The 20,274-nt window shown below is 41.4% G+C and overlaps 1 protein-coding gene across 1 annotated transcript in view; it reads right to left on the reverse strand.

Moving 5' to 3' along the window:
• The window catches only part of anks1ab (ankyrin repeat and sterile alpha motif domain containing 1Ab), a 436,373-nt gene that overhangs the window by 28,225 nt on the left and 387,874 nt on the right, over positions 1 to 20,274 (reverse strand). Inside the window, exon 18 of the mRNA XM_078547799.1 lies at positions 16,138 to 16,245. Within this exon, the coding sequence (XP_078403925.1) occupies positions 16,138 to 16,245 (108 nt within the window). The remainder of the gene's footprint in view (positions 1 to 16,137; positions 16,246 to 20,274) is intronic.

The raw sequence follows: 20,274 nt of genomic DNA on the forward strand, positions 1-20,274 counted from the left end.
CTGCTCCGCTATTCAACTAGATCATGGCTGATCATCTACCTCAATGTCATTTTCCCCCACTATGCCCATGTCCTTTAATATCTAGAAATCTATCGATCTTTGTCTTGAATACACCAAATGACTGAGCTTCCACAGCCATCTGGGGTAGAGAATTCCAAAGATTCCACCCTCTGAATGAAAAAATTCCTCCTCATCTCAGTTCTAGATCGCCTACCTCTTATTCTGAGACTGTGTCCCCGTCCAACATTAACACCTTGCTCATTTCAAGTAATCCAGCAGAACTGCTGGATTACTTGACATGAGAATGGTGTTATATGCTTTTGTAGTGATGATCAAAGGGCTAACTAAAATTCAAAGACTTTATGATCTACAGCCCATGTCATTTCTTTTACGGAGTTCTTAAATCTGCTTTGAGTATGATCATAATTGCAGTTGATTTCATCATTAATAACTTGGATGTCTTATTTAATATGTATGTGGCTTCTAGTTTGGGATGTACAATCAATGATAAGAGCCATCATACATGGCACAAAGACAACACTTAATTCTTGACACATTACTTACACTATGGCATCTCTTCTCCTCAGCAACTAGAAAGCTCTATATATCACACAATATATAACTGAAAATAATTCCTGCTCTTGTGGTACAAAAGAAAATTTGGCCTGAGAACATCCACATCAAATTCAACATGCTTATGGTTCATGCTCGACTTCTAGTTGGGAAGAAGTCAACGGAAGAGTTCATTGAGTTTATGTCTGCTACATGTGCTCAGTGTCACTGGTCAAGCAGAACAACTTGGAATTCAGCATGAATTCCAAGTGTTTCAAGCATTACTCTTCTATGCAACACATTCCTGGCCCATTTGGAAGATGCATTCTCTTAAAACTTAAGTTTATTTGTCACTAAAATTCATGTAGCAAGCATTGAAACAAAGTTTGCTGAAAAGAAAGCAAACACTATAAAAGAATGAACCCTGGCACAAACAGCATTTGTGTAAAGGAGGATGAAGTTCCATAAAGGTTAAAAGAAAACTGGAATTTAATATCAATGAGAATTACCTTGGACAGAGTAACCTCCAGAGCCAACTAAGTATATTCAGATGCCGCCATGTCTAACCAGGTACCTGGACTCAACCTCTGGCTCTCTAACATTAGCTCTGTCGTACCACTATCGTTAGCTTCTCTGCACTATTTTTAAAATTTGTATGCAGAGCGCTCAATGTTCACAATCATTCTTTTTCCCTCCCCAGTCTTTGGAGCCACATATTCTGCAACTGACCTGCCCTAGGCATTCACCCAAGTTGCTCTGTTATGACTACATAACAGTAGAATTGACTTTCTCCAATGGCATAGCAGCAAGAAGGGCAACAAACAGGAGCACAGACTAAAGGGTGTCTTTGCTGAATATTATTGAATGTTCTACTGAAGTAACCAGTTCCACTGAAACGAGCCACAAAATCCAAAAGCTGATCCCAGATCACAGGAATGTGTCTCAATGTAAACACAGAATTAAGAATTTCCAACAGAGGAGGAAACTGTAGTAATTATACTCATACTGAGGGAGGCCAACAGAAATGGAAAAAGAAAACAAGTTGCGGATTATGCTAAATTTTGATAATTGCACCAACCTAATTAAAGTTCTTCAAAGGATGTTTTTATCACAATTGCATTGGCTTAATTTGCTATATTGAGCGAGAATTCCAGTTTTATCACAAACAAATTTTAAGCTTTTTTACATTTTAATTTATAATTAACTGGATTTGTTGCTACATATGATGAAAATGGAACTCTATTTAATGCAAGGTGTAAAATGGCAGTTATTCATATAAAGACAGATTTATTTCAGGCATTGGTGGACTCCACACTACAGAAACCTGTTTTGTGACATTTACACATATTCAGAAGTATGCAAAGGGTACACAGAAAATGTTATTTGACAAGAGACCTTAACAGAAAATTTCAGCAAGCTGGTGCTTCTGATCAAAAGCCAATTTTAGAACCTTGTTCTTAAATTTTATCCTTGAGGAATAAGGGAGCACTAACAGCATCAAAAATAAACCTTGAGTTTATATAGTACAATGTATGCACAAATGTTAAACTGCCACCATCTCCCCATAACTTTCTGAATCTAACATGACCAGGAGGGGAATTCAGAAGCATTAAGTACAGTAGCCCAGTTGCCTCAACGATACAAGGCCACTAAGCCTAAAAATGTGTGGGCCACGTCCTGGCAGTTATGCAGGTTCGCGCCTATTAATGCCTTCCAGTGCTAACCCTGCTGCAGCTTCCCACATCATTCCAGGTGTTATCCAGTGGACACCTGTTCCACATTTATGGAAATGCTGCACATGCCCAACATTCTGGGGCTGGGGGTGACCAGTGATCTTAATATTATCCAACACCTCAATTTACGATGCAAGAGAACTATGGGGGTCATGTTGTACAGTGTGGCATAAAAGGATTTGCTGATCATTCAAATGTCACAACTGCAATAACAATCTCAGCCCTCTTCTTCCTTCAAGTTGTTGATCATAGAGGTCTTCCTGTGGACTGTTGGGAGAATCAGAAGATTATCTTGGAGGCCTCTGAGGCAAGGAGTGAGGCCTGCTGGCTCTTCACCTCTTGGAGATCCTCTGACATCAACTTCAACAGGAGCAGATTCTGCATACTTTTATGGAGTCTTGATATTTCCCTCCATGTCTCTCTTGCCTTCTGACACCTTGATTGAATCCCTGACACACTGGTGAGAAACAAGAGGGGTTTTATAGTTCTCCAACTTTTGTGATCCCATTTGAGTTTCTCCATGTTTTCCGGGTCAGCATTTTCACGTTCTGCTTCCATGACCTTGCCAAACTTCTGGTCTTCCTGCAGGCAAGTCAGCCAGTAGGGGCACTGGTCAGAGACCACAAGCTTGATGCACACACCATGCTGAGTTGGAACCAAATTGCCGTTCCTTCACTGCCACTGGGACAAAATGTGGAACTGCCTTCCTAATAGAGCTGTGGGTATTGCTACACCACGTGGACTGCAATAGTTCAAGAAAGTGGCTCACCACCACCTTCCCAAGGGCAATTGAAAATGGGCAACAAATGCTGGCCTTGCCAATAACACTCCAATCCATGAAAGAATAAAAGTGAAAATCTGCCTCCCTGCAACAAAATATCCAGGATGGAGCCAAACTTACCTACAATATGAAGACTAAAACTGAACACTAAACTCGAGTAGTGAGTCTCAGGCAGGTCAGACAGAGCTTTAACATGACCTCCTTAGACTTACAGGACCAGAATTTCCTGAAAACTTGCATTGAAACAACACCATTATGGTAATTATACTGCACAAAAGATTACCTGAAATTCAGATGCAAGTTCCCAAATTTCCTTGATGTTTTAGGCTAATTCCAAGAAATCACCACAAAAACCCTTTACCGCTCATGAACATAGCTCCATCTTCCATGTAAAAGTGCAACACATGTCCATTTCCTGAATTTACACCCATTCTAAATGGGTTTAAATTTATGCCTAAATTAATACATGCAAAAGCACCCAAAGTCATATTTCTGGTTTATTATGGTGACTTTGTGAAGCAATTTTAAAAAATTCTCCTTGCTGAGATCTACACCACATTCTCTGAAACTTTGAATGAAGATTAACTATCAAAATGATTTGTATTAAAAACATATAAACATATGTATTGGTATTTTCTCAAACAGCTGCACCTAAAGTTCAGAAATAATTGTGTAATGGCTTCAAATTTTTCAATAAATATAAGACATAAAAGAAGGAATAGGGTTTAAGTTCCATGCTTTCCTAGAGCCGTGGTTTCCACACTGGATTTTATAATGTAGCATATGGCAAAGAAATATTGGCATAAGTTGCTGCAAGAAAGATTAGTGTAAATTTCAGCATAGCTTAGTACAGGGTTACACAATGTTTCAGGAAATTCTGGGTCATAAAGTCACACCCTTAGTTATTTTTCCCAACATTTTCATTTCTATACTTCAACCACCTGGTTTGTTATCTCAAGCATGCTTCCATTTAATATGTAATCCACATTTATGCTTCTACCGAATGTCATGTCTTTACACTTGTCTGCCATCTCTCTGCTCCCTGACCTAGTTCATCCAGATCTCTTGATTATAACTCATTCATCCAGTTTCATGTAAACTGCAAACCTTGGTCAATATTCCACCTTCTAAACCATCTATAAAAATAAATCTAAATACAACCGGAGACACTACATGGCCCAGTGACAACTAGTTTCCACTCAGATACCTCCCAATGCAGCACTATCTTTTACTGCCTTCTAGTTACGCCTCAATGCAACCTCATACTTTCCTATCAATTGTCCATGTTCATATGCCTTGTAAATCAATCTGTTATGACAAATGCTTTCCTGTAATCTAAATAGATGATGTACAGCACTTCATCCAACTCATCTGTGATCTCCTGAAAGATGCAGTAAGTTGGTCATTCATAACTTGCCATTCTGATCCGATGACTCTCTTCAATCAGGTCCTGTCCTTCCAAATTATCCCTTCTGTTACTCCCCACCAGATCTTAACTACTTTCCCCACAGCCCAGCTAAGTACCTTAGGTTTGTAATTTGAGAGTTTATCCCTTGCCCCTTTTTGTAAAGGTGGCTGTAGTGTTTTCTATTTCTCAATCCATTGGGATGCTACCCTATTCCAATCAGCTTTGCAAGCTAATTGGATTCAAACAAGAGGGTTAGCAATCGCTCCTTAGAGCCACATTACCTTGAGCTTCCCAAACCTTTCTATGTCTGTCTTTCAAGACAAGGAATATCTAGTCTACTCTGCCTTGTATTCCTGGCTTAGCTCAGGCATCTTGTCCCAACTTTTCAATGGAGAAATCATTATTGATTTTGTAGCACAGTAGCAGCAGTGTGTACTATCTATAAGATGCACTGCAGGAATTCATCAAGGCTCCTTAGACAGCACCTTCTAAACCCATGACCACTACCATCTAGAAGGACAAGGGTAGCAGATAGATAGGAACACCACCACCTGGAAGTTCCCCTCCAAGTCACACACCATCCTGACTTGGAAATAAATCGCCGTTCCTTCACTGTCTCTAGGTCAAAATCCTGGAACTCCCTTCCTAACAGCACTGTGGGTGTACTTACACCCACACTGCAGCTCTCCAAGAAGGCAGCTCACCTCCACCTTCTCAAGGGCAACTAGGGATGGGCAATAAATGCCGGCCAGCCAGCTAAGCCCACATTCTCGGAATGAATAAAAATAAAATTCCAACATTTCCTGCCATCATGTTCACCATACCAACAGTAAAAGGCCCAGAGTCCTTCTGTACCCTTTGCTCCTGATACGCTTAAAGAATGCTAGCTATTTTCCTCTATATTCAAAATTCATTCTGCCCCAGTTGTCAGTTTTTTGACCTTCCTTTACCTGATTTTATAGCTCTCTCTTCCCCGCTGCTTGCATATTCTAAATTTTTAATATATTTTTCCTTTCTCTTTAATGCTCATCAAGAATTAGCTTATCATTCCTAATAGTTTTAATCTCGTTTGAGGTCTTGACTTGTTTGTAGGATAAACTATTTTTCCACTGTAAAAAAAAATCTTTATTTTCCTTCTACACCCTTTTTAAAAAAAATCTTCCTGTTTTATTCCTTTTGCACACGACTTCATGCCCTCAAAATCTGCTATCCTGCAATACAATTTCTTAAATAGCTTTTTTGATTTTTAAAATTCTTTCTTGAGATATAAGGGCCCCAGGCAAGGACAGCACATACTGCACATCCAAATTAACTTGAAAAGGTATTGGTTAGCAGCTATCTTAACTGCCACCCGTGTGATGAAGGTACTCCTTCAGTGCTGTTAGGTAGGGAGTTTGAGGATTTTGACTAGTGATGATGAAGGAATGCCAATATATTTCCAACTTAGGGCGGTGTGTGAATTGGTGGGGAACTTGCAGGTAGTTGTGTTCCTGCATGCCTGCTGCTCTTGTTCTTCCAGGTGGTAGAGGTGGCGGGTGCGGAGGTGCTGCTAAAGAAGTTTTGGTATTCTGTCCTCATTCCTGCCTTAAAATCCACAAGTTAATCATTGGACCTCAAATGTACTTCTTACTTCTGCCTAGGCTTATTACTCCCTTCCTCATTAGTTCATAGCCCTCTCCATTGTAAGTTTCTGCACCAGCAGAAATGCTTAAGTACTTCAACAAATCCTTCAAACAGTTTTACCTCCACTGTGAGTGGTCATTTAAGGTCTGGAAAATGACAATTCCCCTCTACAATAATGCATAAATACAGTGGTCTAAGCTCTAACTTGGTTGTAATTTTGTTTCCAGGTCCACCCAAAGAGACTGTGCATATCCCCAGTTTCTGCTCTCAGCAACATGTAGACCTTCACTGATGAACACTTCCATCTCACCCCTATCTTGCTTCTCTACCCTTCTTGAAACACATGCAGCCTTGCAAGTTTGTTCTCCAGTTATACTTACCCTTTACAAAATATCTAATAGCTTTGTTTTTGGAAGACAAATTATGGTTGAAACAAAGCTAGAAATAACCATCCATTCAGTTCTTTATATGGTTCGTTTAAGCCAGTACTAGCTTGTTCTCTGTCACATTTCCAGACCTTCTCTTGAATGATTGACTGAACCTACAATGCTGAATAATTAATAGCATTGTTGCAGCTATTTTAAATCGTGCCCACTGCCTGTGGGGAAACCTAAACTCCTTGTAAGTCATTCTCTGTATTAATATACATTGGAGAAAGAAGATAAGATAGATGTCTAAATTAGCTTTAAGAAGCCAACCTGGTTCATGAGAAATAAGTTATTTTTTTGGCAGCTTTGGCTATTACTTAGGCTGGTTCAAATTATTGCCTTTAGAGGCGATTTCACTCCCTTCCCAAGTGTCTGACAACAATCTCACAATACTGACTGTGGAAGACTAAAATAGATTACAACACTAAAGGCAAAATGAATTTAACAGTGCACTGGTACACAATGCTTCAAATCTACTGAAGAAACAATTCTTTAGGACTGTGAATGCTGTCAACGTTCTTGTATGCATAACAGAGACCAGAGTTACTCTCAACTTGTGGTCCTTGAAATACGGCGTTTATAATTATAAATGAAATCTGACAGCTCATCTCACCATTACTCTGAATATAATACACACTAGTAACAACTTGCATTTACGTGGCACCTTTAATGTAAAAAAGTATCCTGAGAACAGATAGAGGAAGATAAAATCAATGGACACTGAGGTATGAATGGAGGGATTATAGACTGACAGTTAATGAGATTAATTGAGAGGTTTTTGAATATGGAAAGATAACTTAACAGTTGGAAGAGATTGGGAGGGAGTCCCAGAGTTTGCTCTCTCATATGGAGATATAACGGAGTTACGGAAGAAGCAGGATAAAAGCTGGATTTTTTTGAGGAGTGGACCATTAAGGTCAGTTTTATAAGAGGTCTGGGCACTGCTGGAGAATAGGGGCAGATTGGGGGTGTCAGTGAGCATGGAATGGAGACAAACAAATTGGGAAAACAGAAGCTGAGAGAGGAAGAGGATCGTAGAAGTGGTGGTGTGTTTCATGGATATGTGTGATGATAGAGGAACAGTGCAGTTGGAGGAAGTTGGAGCTAAGTTCAGGGGAAGCGTTCAGCTGGCAGTCATAGAGCTACATTTTCGTTCCCAGGTCCTGATCCTGTCTGGAGGAAATGTGGACTGGGAGTTCAGAAATGCTGTCGCCAGGACCCAGAAGGCGATTTTTGAGGAAGTGGCCACCTCAGAGGGCCCTGTCCAATTATGGAGGGCAGACTCCTGAGGATTGGCTCCTCCAGTACTGAAATATCAGCATCACTATGTTTGTCATGGGAGTTGTCAATATCAGTAGGGGGAACAAGAAGGCGCCTCAAGATGGAGGTGCCGTCTGAAGAAATTTTCAACAAGAAAGAACAAAAAGTGACCACCACTGCCAGACCAACAATGTGAAGGGGGATTCCCTCGATTACATCCACAGGATGGTGCAGCTATGGCTCTTTGGCTATCACGGCAGGGGAGGTTAAATTCAATGAGGCATCAATTGCATCGGGCTTTGATCTCAGCAAGGGTGACAACCTGCCATTTGGAAAATTCCAAATGGCTTCTGATAGGTGCCCTATATGGCCAATTTAATTCACCTAATTGACTACCCATTGCTGGCAGGCAGTCAGCCATCACCCACCCCACACCTGCCTGCTCCAATCCAAAATTGCCTGGAAGCAGGACCATGGCAGCAGACAGGTATGCCAGACAGCAGTGGGAAATTGTGGGCTCTCCTGCCTCCGCATCTCATCGAAAATTCAGTCTGCTGTAAGAAATTGAAATTTTCAGATTATTAGAGAATTCTTATAGAGTTGGCAGGCATAGCATAAAGTTATCGGGCAGAAGGATGTTTCTCTTCTCTCTCTGGAAAAGCACAAACAGTCCCTAGCTGAGGTAAAACAAAGATAATAGCCAAGGAGGATAGTGCTACCAGGGGTCTCATGTTAAGGTCTCCTGGTACAGGTTTCCATTCCTAAGACCATATGATGGTGTCATGTGCTCTCTTATCTATATCATCTCAGCCCCCTCCAGAGATCCCCAGCAACACAGATGCCATTCTTCAGCCAATTCGATTCACTCCACGTGATATCAAGAAATGGCTGAAGGCACTGGATATTGCAAAGGCTACGGGCCCTGACAATATTCCAGAGATAGTACTGAAGATGTGCTCCAGAACTTGCCACACTCCTAGCCAAGCTACCCAGTACACCTACAATACTGGCATCTACCCGGCAACGTGGAAAATTGCCCAGGTATGTCCTGTACGCAAAAAGCAGGATAAACTCAACCTGGCCAATTACTGCCCCATCAGTCTACTCTCCATCTTCAGTAAACTGATGGAAGGGGTCATCAACAGTGCGATCAGTTGGCACTTGCTTAGCATTAACCTGCTCAATGATGCTCAATTTGGATTCTGCCAGGGACACTCAGCTCCTGACTTCTTAACAACCTTGGTTCAAACATGGACAAAAGAGCTGAATTCCAGAGGTGAGGTGAGAGTGAGTGCCCTTGACATCAAGGCATCAAGAAGCCCTAGCAAAATTGAAGTCAATGGGAAGCAGGGGGAAAACTCTCCGCTGGTTGGAGTCATATCTAGCACAAAGGAAGATGATTGTGGTTGTTGGGGGTCAATCAGCTCAGTTCCAGGACATCACTGCAGGAATTCCTCAGGGTAGTGTCCTAGGCCCAACCATCTTCAGCTGCTTCATCAATGATCTTCCTTCCATCATAAGGTCAGAAGTGGGAATGTTCACTGATGATCGCACAATGTTCAGCACCATTTGCGACTCCCAAGATACTGAAGTAGTCCATGTCCAAATGCAGCAAGACCCGGATAATATCCAGATTTAGGCTGACTAGTGGCAAGTAACATTTGCACCACACAAAAGCCAGGCAATGACCACCTCCAGCCAAAGTGATGGACAGAAGGATGGTGGCACCTTTGGTACCCGTCCTTTGGTCCCTAGCCACAGCTACTCAAACAAGTGACTGACATAAACCAGCCCCTAGAAATAAAGTATATTAACGGGTGCTCGGGGGTTCAGGAGAAAGTTCTGGTCAGGCAGCTGCCTTCTTCAGATGAAAGGAGACCAGGGAAGAGTTTCCTAACACTTCATCTAGAGAACTGAAGGTTGCTGCCACAAGCTACAGGATCAACTCTTGCTCTGTGCCATCCATCTGTTCGTCCTCTGGGATCAGCAAACCATCCTCACCTGTCACGGTAATATGCTTTATTTGTCCATTTAACTTATGCATCATTTTTAAACTGCTACTTCTTAATAAATTTAATAAACTACCTTAAAATTGCTTATGAGTTCTCGACCACCTATTCTGGGTAATCTATAACTCCTGAACCTAAAACCTATACACAGAGACTGGGGAGGGGTGGTCAGAGAGGTTTCAAGCAACTGTGTGGATGGCCTCAATTAAACACAAAACCCAAACTCTGACCTGACTGGGAGAAGTGGTATGGCACTGAAAGGAGTGCAACTCCAGTGTGCTATAAAGCTAAGTTTAAAAAAAACTTGGAAGTGACTTGTTGTCATGGACATGTTTTCAATCTACTGGGCATTAAATATTTAGACAATACTGGCATTGGTATCAAGCTCTCTACATGTTCCAATTTTAAGTCATTGACAGAGGAGCTCTGCACACATGTAACTACACAAATTCAGACCTTTCTCCAGGGCACAAAAATGAAGCCTCAGCCAAGGGAACATCAACTACATGACTGACACCAATAGTGCAGCCACTGGTCTCAGACTGGTAGTTGCAGTATAAAGGCAAAATTGAAATGTGAGTAAAAGGAATGAAATAATTTTGCAAAAATGACAAATGTAATTTACGTAACCATTAATCAATGTCAGCCTGGAACAGATCAGCTTAAAATACAGATATGGAAATCTCCAAGCAGGCTTCCTTCCCTCCCTCTCCGCAGCAGAGATGAGACTCCAAGTGAACTTAACTTGGAAAAATTACAAACAAAAAGATTAATTAAAACAACAAAAACCTTATGAAAGCTTTCATTTTGGAAATAATAATGGCACTAACACAAACCACAAAAAAAAAGGTTAACGTGATAAAAATAACCAGTAACACAGTTACTGCTTTTTCACACACATGAACTAAAGCCAGCTAACATAGCCTGATAATGCTTTCTTCCCATTTGGTCTTTCTTTGCTGATGGTATAAACACTGACAGAAGCATTTTTGGCATCTCTGGAATCTACTGATTTCTACTTCTGCAGAATTAGTAATGTAATCAATAAAATGTTACCTCTTTTTGAAGTAGCTAATGCCTTTACCATTTATCTGATTATCACTGTTACAGCACAGGCCTGCTTTCATGTTGCACTGATTAATCCAGATCATTCACTTTCTATTGCCAGAGCAACATTAATTTAAGGATAAGGCTGTGCAAGTGTTTTCCACCATTTTTCGCAATTATTGAGAAAAAGAAAGTCTTTACATCCTACAAATTATGTGTTATCATTCTTCTTAAAAGAGGCTAAGAGGCACAGATTGAAACAATTGTGCATGGGTTAGCATTGATCCGCATTCTCGGTTCAAAACAGTCATTACTTTTAATGAAAACTATTTTCGGTTTCATGCGTTTTTGTAAATTAACACTTTCCAGACTAAAAAAAGACACCTCTTCCAACCCCATTGAAACCTGTTTCTGATGTCTTCCTAGGTAGTCCTTCATTAATCAACCAAGATGGTAGACAATTGCCCTTCACCTAGGCATCCAAAACTGCTGCTTGATCTAGTTAATAAGGAATGCAAAATTAAGTGCAGGCTAATCTGAACTCTAATTTTCCTTTTTCTTTATGAAGTAACACAACTTGCCTTGACTTGACTCCTCCCCAGTGATGTAGCAAAGACTAGCACCCAATCTGCAGGAGGCCAAGCCTACATCCAACTATTTCACAGCACAGCTCAAGATTATTATGAGATGTTAAATTGATGTCCCATCTGCCGCCTCAGATGGGCCTAAAGATCCCATGGCATTTTTTTTTTGAAGAGCAGGGGGGGAATTCTCTGGCGAACATGCATTCCTCAGTCACTACTGTTTGTGAGAGCTTCCTGTGTGTGCTAATTGGCTATGTTTCCAATATTATTACAATGATTACACTTCAAAAGTATTTTTGAGTTTTTTTTAAATCTTGGATTACAGTGTTTCAAATTTTCTTTCAAGAAGGGTTTTATTTGATTACAGCTACAAACATATACATTCTAGCATGCATTCTTCTCTATGATAGCTGCCAACTACTAATGCAAGACAAAGTGCACATTGTAAAAGCAGCTTGAAAGAAAGGATTAAAACATGAAGCAAGTGTTGGAAGTTATTCTGTTTCATGCACCATCTAGTGCCTGAAGCTCAGAAAGCTATGCTCGGCTGTAGCAAAAGTAATATCTGCAAGAGTGCCGAGTACTTTCAAACCTCATCAAACTCACAAGTACAAAGATGTGCCTCAGTGCTCCAATGAAGATAAGTTAGGTCTTGTCCAGGGGATTCATGTGAACTTAAAAGTAAATTCCCTCTCTGTTGGTCAGTGTCTATTACCATCCAACATTTACCAAAATCATTAGACTTCATAGCATTTCACCATCCATTTCCATAACAAAAACAGAATTACCTGGAAAAACTCAGCAGGTCTGGCAGCATCAGCGGAGAAGAAAAGAGTTGACGTTTCGAGTCCTCATGACCCTTCAGCAGAACTGAGTAAAGTTAGGAGAGGGGTGAAATATAAGCTGGTTTAAGGTGGGGGGGGGGGGGGGTTTGGGGGGAGGTGGTTGTAGGGACAAGCAAGCAGTGATAGGAGCAGATAATCAAAAGATATCACAGACAAAAGGAACAAAGAGGTGTTGAAGGTGGTGATATTATCGAAGAAAATGTGCTAATTAAGAATGGATGGCAGGACACTCAAGGTACAGCTCTAGTGGGGGTAGGGTGGAAAGACTGACAGGGTATTACAGTTATAGATTTAAAAATAATGGAAATAGATGGGAAAAGAAAAATCTATATAAATTTTTGGAAAAAACAAAAGGGAGGGGGAAGAAATGGAAAGGGGGTGGGGATGGGGGAGGGAGTTTAAGATCTAAAGTTGTTGAATTCAATATTCAGCCCGGAAGGCTGTAAAGTGCCTAGTCGGAAGATGAGGTGCTGTTCCTCCAGTTTGCGTTGGGCTTCACTGGAACAATGCAGCAAGCCAAGGACAGACATGTGGGCAAGAGAACAGGGTGGAGTGTTAAAATGGCAAGCGACAGGGAGGTTTGGGTCTTTCTTGCGGACAGACTGCAGGTGTTCTGCAAAGCGGTTGCCCAGTTTGCGTTTGGTCTCTCCAATGTAGAGAAGACCGCATTGGGAGCAACGAATGCAGTAGACTAAGTTAGGGGAAATGCAAGTGAAATGCTGTTTCACTTGAAAGGGGTGTTTGGGCCCTTGGATGGTGAGGAGAGAGGAAGTGAAGGGGCAGGTGTTGCATCTTCTGCGTGGGCATGGGGAGGTGCCATAGGTGGGGGTTGAGGAGTAGGGGGTGATGGAGGAGTGGACCAGGGTGTCCTGGAGGGAACGATCCCTACGGAATGCCGCCGGGGGGGTGAAGGGAAGATGTGTTTGGTGGCGGCATCATGCTGGAGTTGGCGGAAATGGCAGAGGATGATCCTTTGAATGTGGAGGCTGGTGGGGTGATAAGTGAGGACAAGGGGGACCCTATCATGTTTCTGGGAGGGAGGAGAAGGCATGAGGGCGAATGCGCGGGAGATGGGCCGGACATGGTTGAGGGCCCTGTCAACTACCGTGGGTGGAAAACCTCGGTTAAGGAAGAAGGAGGACATGTCAGAGGAGCTGTTTTTGAAGGTAGCGTCATCAGAACAGATGCGACGGAGGCGAAGGAACTGAGAGAATGGGATGGAGTCTTTACAGGAAGCGGGGTGTGAGGAGCTGTAGTCGAGGTAGCTGTGGGAGTCGGTAGGCTTGTAATGGATATTGGTGGACAGTCTATCGTCAGAGATTGAGACAGAGAGGTCAAGGAAGGGAAGGGAAGTGTCAGAGATGGACCATGTGAAAATGATGGAGGGGTGGAGATCGGAAGCAAAATTAATAAATTTTTCCAGGTCCCGACGAGAGCATGAAGCAGCACCGAAGTAATCATCGATGTACTGGAGAAAGAGTTGTGGGAGGGGGCCGGAGTAGGACTGGAACAAGGAATGTTCCACATACCCCATAAAGAGACAGGCATAGCTGGGGCCCATGCGGGTACCCATAGCCACACCTTTTATTTGGAGGAAGTGAGAGGAGTTAAAGGAGAAATTGTTCAGTGAGAGAACAAGTTCAGCCAGACGGAGGAGAGTAGTGGTGAATGGGGATTGTTCGGGCCTCTGTTCAAGGAAGAAGCCAAGGGCCCTCAGACCATCCTGGTGGGGGATGGAGGTGTAGAGGGATTGGATGTCCATGGTGAAGAGGAAGCGGTTGGGGCCAGGGATCTGGAAATTGTTGATGTGACGCAAGGTGTCAGAGGAATCACGGATGTAGGTGGGAAGGGACTGGACAAGGGGAGAGAGAAGGGAATTTCCATGTTTTGTAACCATAATGAAAACAGCATTCAACCTGTAATGTGGTTGAGAAGAGGCTCACAGCAGAGTATGTTTTAATGGTCTATTTTCCTATTTTCTGTCAGTTGTACAGACAAGAAATCAGATTCAATGCAAATCAAACAATTATAGCTGTAAGTGCATAGTAATTTTTAGTAGCACAAGGAGCTAAATGTAGCATTTTGCACTCCCTGAAAAGGGCACAGATTATATAAAAGCCAATGCAAAGAAAGATGAAACCGCAAACAGGTAAATCACAACAGTTTGTACTTATAAGTTGAACTGTCTAAATTGTGTCCTCAAAATGGAGTCAGTCGTGAGATTGGATGCTCTGAAAGGGGAGAATTAAATGGCAAAGGCTTATACAAACAAAAAGGGATAGAATACAAATCATTAAGACTGTAAGTCTACAGCTCGCTCATTAAGGAGAACATAAAAATATCCCATTTTATCTGGATCTGTGTGTGAATTCTCTGTTAGCAGGGTTTGCAACATTCTTCCACAAACAGCAATTGATGCTGGGTCAATTGTTAATTTTAAACCTTAGATTTTTGCTAATCAAAGGTATAAAAAGATGGAAACATGGAGTTAGGTCATAGATCAGCCATGATCTTGCTGAATTGTGGAACAGGGGCTAAATGGTCTACCCCTCTCCTATGTTCTAAAAGGCCTGAGAAGTAAGGAAGTAAATGAGCAACCTTGGCATGTCTAAGTGCTGGTGCTTCACTAATCTGGGGATCATCAACACTGCAAGGACTTTGTGAGATGACTGATTCAACTTTTACATTTATTAATTTGATCAGTGGAACTAAGAAATTTGCTTTGAAAATTAGGTATATATATGTTTTTGCTTTCAGTTTATGGACCTTGGTTTAGTTTTGTTCTAGTGTTTGTAGTAGTACATTACTTTGTATATGTAGAAGAGTCTTTCTCTAAAATTGGAAAGTGACAGAGAAAGAGAGGAGAGAGGAAGCTTACATGATTTAAGAATGTATGGATACTTCAGGAAACTACAAGCAGATATATGCGTGTCACTTAGATTTACAAGTTTCCTTGAGATCAAGAAGATTCAGATCTCAGATAGCTATTTCAGTTACAGGCAGCTACCAACTTGGAAAATGAATTTACTCAGGAGCAGGAGTAAGGAATAGCAACTTAACGAATGGAAGTTCATCACTTCGACATTTCAGAAGGCAAATGCCATCCACTCAGAGGAAATTGACTCAACAAGTTCATTCCCCTCAACTCAGAGATGAGGTCCTATAAATTCTGGAAAAATTGTTAACGGTAAGCATGTAGACTTGAATCTGTTGAACAGATTGGCTATCTAATGCCATTAATTTGAGACTTATGTAAAGAGTCTAATCCTAAATTCAACTAACCAATTTACATTGCACTGATCTCAACAGATAATCAGCAAGCAGTTAATGCTGAATTTCTCAGACTTACTGAACTGTTCGTTAAAGCTTGTTATTTATTTAGTCAATTAACCCTACCTTCTAATTATTTGTATACTCAATGTTTAAGTGCTGCTAACTATGATTGATTAATATGTTTAATAAACAGCTGTTAGTTCATGGCTTGCAAGTCTGACTTTTTTGATAATTGGCAGAAGAGATATCATTCATTCACTTAATTGCTTGTGTGGATCCTGATGGGAGATTTGTAGGATAAACGCTAATATAATCCGAACTGATTGGTGCAAGTCAGTTTGGTGAGTCTAAATTAAGCATCATTAACTCCTAGGCATAAACTGGGTAGTAAACAACAGATGGTTCTTTGTCAAGTAGTCAAGGTAACAGATGAAAGATTTGTCTAGTGCCTTTGATGAATATTGTTATTCAGGTATTGATTTGAGTTCTTACAATGTTAGTCCAACTAAGGTGATCCCTTTGTGCTACATCTAATACTATGCTACATCTAAAAATGCTACCAGATATTACACAACAACTACAAGATCATCTGACCTTCAGTTGGGACAATCGTGGTGGTTTCTGAGGTGGTTCTTCGTAGGGCCGGTCTCCAAGAGATGCTAAGATTCGTTTTCGATGACCGAGTAAGGCTATTTTCAGCACCTAAAATAACATAAAAATGAATCAGGAAAAAGAAATCATAAAGAAAATTGTTTATCCTACTTAAAAAACAACTTGTATTTGTATCAGTGCCTTTAAAGAAATAAAGTGTCCCAAAACATTTCACAGGAGCGTTTTAAAATTGATTGAGTTGATTTAAAATTTGATATTGAGCCACTTAAGGAGATACCAGGCAAATGACCAAATGTTTCGTCAAGGGTAGGATTTAAGGAACATCTTAAAGGAGGTGAGACAGGTGAAAAGATTTTGTGGGCAGGGGTATTACAGAGCTTAGAATCTTGGCAGCTGGATGCACGGCCACTGATTGTGGAAGAATTAAAATTGGGGATGCTCAAAAGATCAGAATTAGAGGAGCGCAGATATCTCGGAGTGTTGTGCAGCTGGAGCAGGTGATGGAGATATGAAGGGGTGAGGTCATGGAAGTAAACAAAGAATAAGGCATTTATTAAATTAAGGCATAAATTAAGGCATAATTTAACTGGGAATCAATGTAGGTCAGCATACATATGGGTGAATGGTACTTAGTGCAATTAAGGACACAGGCAGCAAACATTGGGATGACTTCAAGTTTACGTAGGGTAGAACTTGGGATGCCAGCCAGATGCATTTAAATCATCAAGCCTGGAGGTAACAAAGTCATGGATGAGGATCTCAGCAGCAGATGAGTTGAGGCAGGGGTGAAGTCAGGCAACATTGAGGGGGTGACCTAATAGAGGTATTTAAAATTATGAAATGCTTTGATAGAGGGGTCTTCTTGTGGGGAACAGCATAACAAAAGGCCAATTATATAAGATAGTCACCAAGAAATCCAACAGGGAATTCAGAAGAAACTTTACCCAAAGAGTGGTGTGCATATGGAACTCTCCACCACCGGGAGTGGTTGAAGCGAATAATATAGATGCATTTAGAGGGAAGTTAGACATATGAGGAGAAGGGAATAGAGGGTTATGATGATAGAGTTGGATGAAGAAAGATGGGAGAAGGCTCAAGTGGAGCATAAATACTGGCATAGACCAGCTGGGCTGAACGGCCTGTTTCTGTACTACATATCCTACGTAATTAACATTACAGGAGTGGAAATAGGCGGTTTTAGTAATGGTGTGGAGGTGTGATCAGGTGGTCACCTCAGGGTCAAGCATGAAACCAAAGTTGCAAACAGTCTGGTTCAGTCTCAGACAGTTGCCAGGGGGAGGGATGAAATTGGTGGCTAGGGAAAAGGTTTCTAGCAGAAACTGAAGACAACGGCTTCTATCTTCCCAATATTTAATTGGAGTAAACTTCTGCTCATATATTACTACATGTTGGGCAAGCAATCTGACAATTTAAAGAGAATAGAGCAATGGGTGTCATCAGGGTACATGTGAAAGATGATGTCCCTGAGGAGCGGCATATAGATGAGATGTAGGAAAAATTCTTGTGGGCACCCAGGGATAATGGTGCTGGAGCAGGAAGAGAAGCCATTGCACGAGATTCTCTGGCTACAGTTAGATGGTTAAGAATAGAACTAAGTGAGGGCAGTCCCACCCAGCTGGACAATAGTGGAGAGGTTTCGGAGGAGGATGGTGCAGACAACAGTGCCAGAGGTTGTAATCAGATTGAGAAGGACAAGGTGACATAGTTTATCTTTGTCACAGTAATATAGGATGTCATTCACCCTCTAACAGTCGACAGAATGTCCTTGATGCTTGAACACACTTCCTCAGAAAAAGTCACTTGAGGTCAAGGTGAATGCAAATGAGGTTGCAAGTAAACCAGTCCCTTCCACAACTTATAGCCAAGGTTGATTAATTCAACCAATGAGAAACCCATTCAATAAGAATTACTCCGAACCTACGAGCAATCAGCTCTTCATGCGACGGTGCGGCATTGCTAAATTGACAGTTATTGACTGATTTGCTTTCTTATGGAAATATTAACTGAATATTCAGTCACACACATGGTTTTGATTCCAAAGAGATATCTTCTTGTTCCTTTATCCATGTTCCATCTTCAAATAATCAAAATGGATCAAGCAGTTTTTAAACAACCCTTTTGTGCTAAATGGGATCTATTGTTTTCAAAGAAATATTCAATAGTTCTCTTAATTCTCTTAAGTAAAATACTGCTGAAAGTAGACCCAAATGATTACATGCCATCATTTGAAGGAAAAACTAATAATTACTATAGCGTTTGAATGAATGAAATGAACTTAGAAAAAAGGCTTATTTACATCTCAGTATTTCCATTTTGATTACAGCAAGTTAGAGTGCTTACATTTTATAATAAAGTTCAGTCATTATTTTTTTTTTAAAAACTTATTTTATACAGCTCCCTCTTTTGGGATACTTCTTTCTTTTGTATCCTAGTTTGCATGCTACATGCTAAGATGATGTCACTGAGGGATGGTCTACATCTGAACCACAGCGGGACTAACATCCTTGCAGGCGGGTTTGCTAGTGCTGTTGGGAGGAGTTTAAACTAATTCGGCGGGGGAAGGGACACAGAATGTTAGCAGAATAGGGACACATCATAATACAGTAAAACAATCAAGTCAGAGGGAGTACAGCTGCATTAAGATTCAAGGGAGTAAGGCAAGGGTGGATGGCTTCTACTTTAATGCCAGGGGTATTACAGGTAAAACGGATGAGTTAAGGGTGGGGATTGACACGTGGAATTGTGATATAGTAACCATCACAGAGACATGGTTGAGGGAGGGGCAAGATTGGCAGTTCAACATTCTGGGATAAAGAATCTTCAGGCGAGACAGCGGAGGGGGTAAAAGAGGAGGAGGCATTGCATTATTAGTTAAGGAATCAGTTACTGCAGTAAGGAGAGGTGATATCTTGGAGGGGGCATCGAATGAAGCTTTGTGGATAGAGTTTAGGAATAAAAAAGGGGCAGCCACATTGTTAGGTGTTTATTATAGACCCCCAGATAGTCAGCGGGAAATTGAGGAGCAAATATGTGCATAATTTGCAGAGGTGTGTAAAAACAATAACAATAGTGTAATTATATTCGATGATTTCAACTTTCCCAACATTAATTGGGATAGACACAGTGTTAAGGGCTCGGATGGAGTGGATTTCTTGAAATGTGTACAGGAAAACTTTTTAGGTCAATATGTAGAGGGTCCAACAAGGGACGGCGCAGTGCTGGACCTAATTCTGGGGAAGCCGGACAGGTGGCTGAGGTGATGGTGGGGGAGCATGTTAGTGATAGCGACCACCACAACATGGTACAATTTAAGCTCGTTATGGACAAAGAAATAGACAAGTTGCAAAAAAATGTTTTGGATGGGGGCAGGGCGCATTTTAGTAAAATAAGGCAGGATCTGGCCAAGGTAGACTGGGAACAGCTACTTGTGGGGAAATCTACAGAGGAGCAGTGGGGGGGGGGGGGGTGTTCAAAAAGGAAATGGGGAGGGTACAGGCTCAACATGTTCACTCTAGGGTGATAGGAAGGAGTAACAAGCCCAGAGAACCATGGATGACCAGAGATATTCAGGATACGATGAGAAGGAAAAGAGAGGCTTTTAGCAGGTACAAGGGAACCAAATCAGCAGAGGCATTAGTGGAGTACAGAAAGTGCAGGGTGGAGCTTAAGAAAGTAATTAGGAGAGCAAAGAGGGGATATGAGAAAGCTCTGGCTGGTAAAAGTAGGGAAAATCCCAAGATATTCTATAAGTATATCAATGGGAAGAGGATAACCAGGGAAAGAGTAGGGCCCATAAGGGACCAAGGGGGCAATCTATGGGTGGAGCCAGATGACATCGCTAGAGTGTTAAACAAATACTTCACATCCGTCTTCACCCAAGAGAATGAGGATGAAGGTATGGAACTCGGGGAGAGAGACTGCGAGGTTCTTGACCAAATTGATATAGAGAGTGACAAGGTATTGGAGGTGTTGGCAGGCTTAAAAGTGGACAAACCTCCAGGTCAGGATGACTTGTGTCCCAGACTGCTGAGGGAGGCAAGGGAGGAGATCGCAGGGGCTCTGACCCAAATTTTTAATTCCTCTCTGACCACAGGGGAG

The sequence above is a fragment of the Cetorhinus maximus genome, chromosome 8 (assembly GCF_964194155.1).
Source record: "Cetorhinus maximus chromosome 8, sCetMax3.hap1.1, whole genome shotgun sequence".
Taxonomy (NCBI): domain Eukaryota; kingdom Metazoa; phylum Chordata; class Chondrichthyes; order Lamniformes; family Cetorhinidae; genus Cetorhinus; species Cetorhinus maximus.